Raw genomic sequence first — 4,798 nt, 5'->3', positions numbered from 1 at the left:
GAACAGAGACAGCCCATGAATGCTTGTAAACTAGGTAAAGCTGGGTTACAATACGGTTTCCTTCCAGGCACTGCCCATAAAATAAAAGCCACCCCAAAAGGCATACCACTGTGACACAAGGGTACAGTTTTCTGAACACTGAAAGGGACATATATTTGTTCTGGACACCTCAGTGCAAAACACCCAACATCCTATACACAATCAGGAAACAAAAAACTTCCCTGAGGAACAGAAGTTTTTGTCCTTTCATTAAGAAATTCCTACTTTGGGAACGCATTACGGCACTAGAATGAAAGCTGGCAGTCAACACAAGAGATAGCAAGGTGTTATCAAAATACTAATCACTAAATTTCAAATAACAAAAAGCATTTTAGAGTTTTTTAATTTTTATTTTTCTAACATACAGGTGGTTTAAGCCCATCACAGCTGAGTAACATGACAGCAGCAAAAAGGTGGCAAGGCCAACACAGTGAGCAGCTACAAAAAATATTTCTGCAGAAAACTTCCCTTTCTTTGAGACAGAATCATTTCAGAGGGTTGAGAGCTGCTACAATGCCAAGGGTTTTTTGAGGGGTAGGCCAATCGCACATGTGAGGTTGGTCAGGGAGAGGAATAAGATGCTACAGCCAAATTTACTTGAAAAGCTCTCTGCAAACTGGATGCCCACCAATCACTTCACCGCATACTGCAAAGGTGCCCCTCTGGAGCTGGAACATACTGGCTGTTTAACACACCGCTGCACACGGGGCTGAGGATGCAAATGTAAGCCTCGACTACTAGCTAATGTTCCCTACTCCTGAAAACGCATCCTGGGATTTTACGTGAGCGAGGCAGCTTTATCCAAGAGTGGTAGCAGTGGCCTAACGCCCTCTAGCTCCATCCCAGGGTATACATTTAAGTACCAACAGTACTCCAGTTACAGCAGCACTTTCTTGTAGAGCCAGTTACGGATTCAGACACTGGGGTCATTTTATTGGACCCACGACTTGCTTTTTTGCTGCCTTCTTTCCTAGCACCTGACCAGATGTGTACTTGTCAATTTCCCAAAGCACAAGCCTTTGCCCCACCATGAAGAAGGTGTATGCCTAGATGTGGGGCAAGAGCCCCTCATGTCCCATTGCACTACAAAACCAGACATGCCTCTGATGCAGCAGAGGATCCCACCCTTCTCATCCCATAACAGGGAAAGGAGTGTGATGCAAAACCTCGTTTGTGATCAGGCCACATGTCCCTCTCCTCCCAAAAACACAGGCTCGCAGTGCATCGGAAGCCTCTCCTGCAGCACAGCCCAGCTCTGCCCAGCTTAGCTGGGGACACAGGAAACATCCTGGCAGTAGATACAGAGCAGCAATGGGGTTAGAAATGGATCAAGGCAAAGTGAGTCAGAGAGTCAGGACAAAGAGGGTAGCCAGCGGTCTCTGGAGGGATCACAGGGTAGTGTACGTGTGTCTATAGCTGCAGAGCAACACCTACCACTTCTGCAAAAGTAAATCTGAAAGAGCCAAAGAATAGTCTTTAAGAAAAAAAAAGTCATACCTGAGGTCTTTTGTATGCTTTTCGAACCCTCAGACCCAGCTTCTGAGCAAGCTCCTGTCCCAGCTGCGTGACGCTTTCATCCTGCAGAAAAAAAAACATTGGCAGGACACTTTCAGTTTTGTCTTTGCGGCACACACAATGAAATAAACAGGAATGCAGTTATCCACACTGGGCTGTGCCAAGAAGCCTCACTTGTAGACAGCAGCAGGCGGACAATTGCCAGAGCAGCCCTAGGGGAGTCCATGCAGACCTAAGTGCTTGTCCTGGTTTCAGCTGGGATAGAGTTAATTTTCTTCCTAGTAGCTAGTACAGTGCTGTGTTTTGGATTTAGTATGAGAATAATGTTGATAACACACCGATGTTTTAGTTGTTGCTAGGTAGTGCTGATACCAGTCAAGGACTTTTCAGCTTCCCATGCTCTACCGACTGAGAAGGCTGGAGGGGCACAAGAAGCTGGGAGGGGGCACAGCTGGGACAGCTGACCCAAACTGGCCAAAGGGATATTCCATACCATATGATGTCATGCTCAGTATATAAACTGGGGGAAAGCTGGCCGGGGGGGCCACTACTTGGGGACTGGCTGGGCATCGGTCGGCAGGTGGTGAGCAATTGCATTGTGCATCGCTCGCTTTGTATACTCTTTTATCATCATTATTATTAGCAGTAGTATTTTATTTTATTTCAATTATTAAACTGTTCTTATCTCAACCCATGAGTTTTCTCACTTTTACTCCTCCGATTCTCTCCCCCATCCCACGGGGGTGGGGGGAAGAGTGAGCGAGTGGCTGTGTGGTGCTCAGTTGCCAGCTGAGGTTAAACCACGACAGTACTCTTGTCATTCAGCCCTGCTGAGACACTGAGGTTGCACCAGGACCTCCCCCCCAACTCTTTCGATGCTGCAGAAAATCCGAATCAAGTGCCTGCTTCCAAGAAAGCACCCACTCTCCAAAAGCAGGGTTCACAGAGTCCCGCTGGCAAGATGGCTGAAGGAGCTGCCAAGGCTAGCGGCTAGCAGCCCCTGTGCTGGGGGCTGATACAGCTTCCACAAGGTCCCCATATCTGGGAAAAAGGAGCCTGCATGCCTTCCTGCATGCACAGCCTGTATACTTTCCCTCTCTGCCAGCCACAGAGCTAATAATCAGTTTTGATATGCAGACAGTATTCACTAGCCTGTTTTGCTTGCTTGTTTGTTTTTAAAGCTGAAACCAAGTCTCAGTTTCCAATTTACTAGCTACAAGGCATTTTCTCCATCTCTGGCTCTGGTTAAACAGCCTCAGCTTAGTCAAGCAGATCCTTCTGCTTTCCCTGCTGCATGCCATTAACAATCCTCCCTGCCCACTGCCCAGGCCCACTCACACATCATCGTGGGCTTTAGACAAAGTTCCGGGCCACGCTCCATTCCCCTGCTCTATCCTCTCCAGTTCTGCCTGGACTAACAACCTGCCACAACCTTCTTCGCTTATTTATCACCAGCAACTCTTTCCTTCTGCTTTCCTCTCTCTCCCTGTTTGCAAAAAATATTGGAGTACTTTCAACAGTTTCTTCAAAGAAGAAAAAAATATCTGCCCAAACTATTGTGATATCCCTCCTTAATGGCCCAACATCTCCTCTCTCATCTCCAACCTTGAAGCTTGCTGTCTTCTACTTGCCATGCCGGTCTTTCCGACCTCCTTCTCCCTGCAAGTTCATCCTTTCCCTTTCAACCCCTCACTAGCCTCTGGTTCTTCCAGCCCACAGTATCAGTAACTTTTCCTTTCAATTTGGAGTGCCGCTTTTTGACTGTACTTGCTTCCCCACACCCTCAACATTGGTCTTGTCACTTCTCTGAACTCAGTGAAAACAAAATCTATCTTGTCCATTTCCTCTTCTCTCTCCATCTTACACCCCTTCAGGATGTACCTTCTCCGGAAACTGTCCCCACACCCTCCAGAGATCTCTTCTTGGTCAAATATCATGGTCACTGCTCCTTCCTCACTCTCTTCCACCTCTCAGATCTTTCTAACACTGATCACATTTTCATTGCTCTGTTTGCCTCTGGTGATTCTGCCTTTCCAAACACCCTCTCAGGTGTCTTCTGAAGTCTGTCATTTTCTTGCTCCCTGTGGAAAACTCACCAGAAAGACCTCTGACGTCATTTCATTGATCTTATACTCATACCAGGTTTACTCTATCCAAATCCACATGCCAATGTAACTCCAAGATGTCTTCTCAGATTCCTGGACAAGATCAAGAATGTATTTCTCTCTAGACTGCCTCCACTTCCCATTGCAACAACATGTAGTTAATTATTGTCCTTTTCGTCAGCAGACCTGAGGTTTGGGGTAGGGGGTTATTTGCTTTTTGTCACCCCCAAGATCTTCCTTTAGCTTTCCCTTCCCTCAGCCAAATGCCACCCTCAGGCGCTTACTACCTCCCACCTAAATGAGGGGATGCTCAACAAGGGCATGCAATACGGTCTCCTCCAACACCCTAAAACAACCCATGCCACACCAAAAAAAGCATACCAGAGAGGATTATCAGCCTCACCATGCTGTGAACCTCTGCAAACTATCAGCACTGAGTATCTGCACCCAGACACAAGTTAACTCTGCTAGACAGTGAGTCAACTGAGTGGCAGATCCTTCATCACCGTAAGTTTTAACACATGCTCTGCTTTGACCACAACAAAGTTCTCAGCTGTTACAGCAATGCAAGCTGGAAGTACCCATGTGCTCCAGAGGCTTAGCAGCTGGTGTAATGGAAACAAGAGATGATGGATAGCATGACTTTTCTTTGATGCAGAGAAGGCTTATGATTTCTGTTAATCAGGTAACAAGGCAATGGGGTATGTTAATTTACGAGACTGAGTTGTATAGAATAGGGAATGCAGATCACTCGATATGGAGTTTGTAAGGCTGAACTTTCCGGCCACAGAGAAGTTTGATAAAAGTGTTTGTAGACCATAATAATGGGAGATACATAAACATAAGTATATGGTTAAAAAATAAATTCAATTAAGTGGCCCAATTGCAATGTGAAATATAGCCAGATACGGCTTTACACGAACACATACATTAGATGGTTTTGTTTATAAAAGGGTTTGTTTAAAAAGCAGTTCTTTGGAACTCCCCTAACATGATACCTTTAATGTGTTTTGGTCACCCTGTTCTGCCAAGTCAAATAAACTAGAATTTACAAGCTATACAAAATGAGTAACTAACTGCTAACAAGGCCTTCAAAGATTGCTTCTGGAATACTACTAACAAAGGAAAGTTAACTTCTC

At 45.7% G+C, this 4,798-nt stretch overlaps 1 protein-coding gene across 1 annotated transcript in view; it reads right to left on the bottom strand.

Moving 5' to 3' along the window:
- Positions 1-4,798, bottom strand: part of ZC3H7B (zinc finger CCCH-type containing 7B) — a 50,845-nt gene that overhangs the window by 34,858 nt on the left and 11,189 nt on the right. The window contains 2 exon segments of the mRNA XM_009321906.1: positions 62-66; positions 1,533-1,617. Of these exon segments, the coding sequence (XP_009320181.1) occupies positions 62-66; positions 1,533-1,617 (90 nt within the window).

This window comes from Pygoscelis adeliae, unplaced genomic scaffold (genome assembly GCF_000699105.1).
Source record: "Pygoscelis adeliae isolate BGI_AS28 unplaced genomic scaffold, ASM69910v1 Scaffold60, whole genome shotgun sequence".
NCBI lineage: Eukaryota > Metazoa > Chordata > Aves > Sphenisciformes > Spheniscidae > Pygoscelis > Pygoscelis adeliae.
Note: the sequence above shows the minus strand (reverse complement) of the source record. Positions and strands in the feature narration are given on the sequence as shown.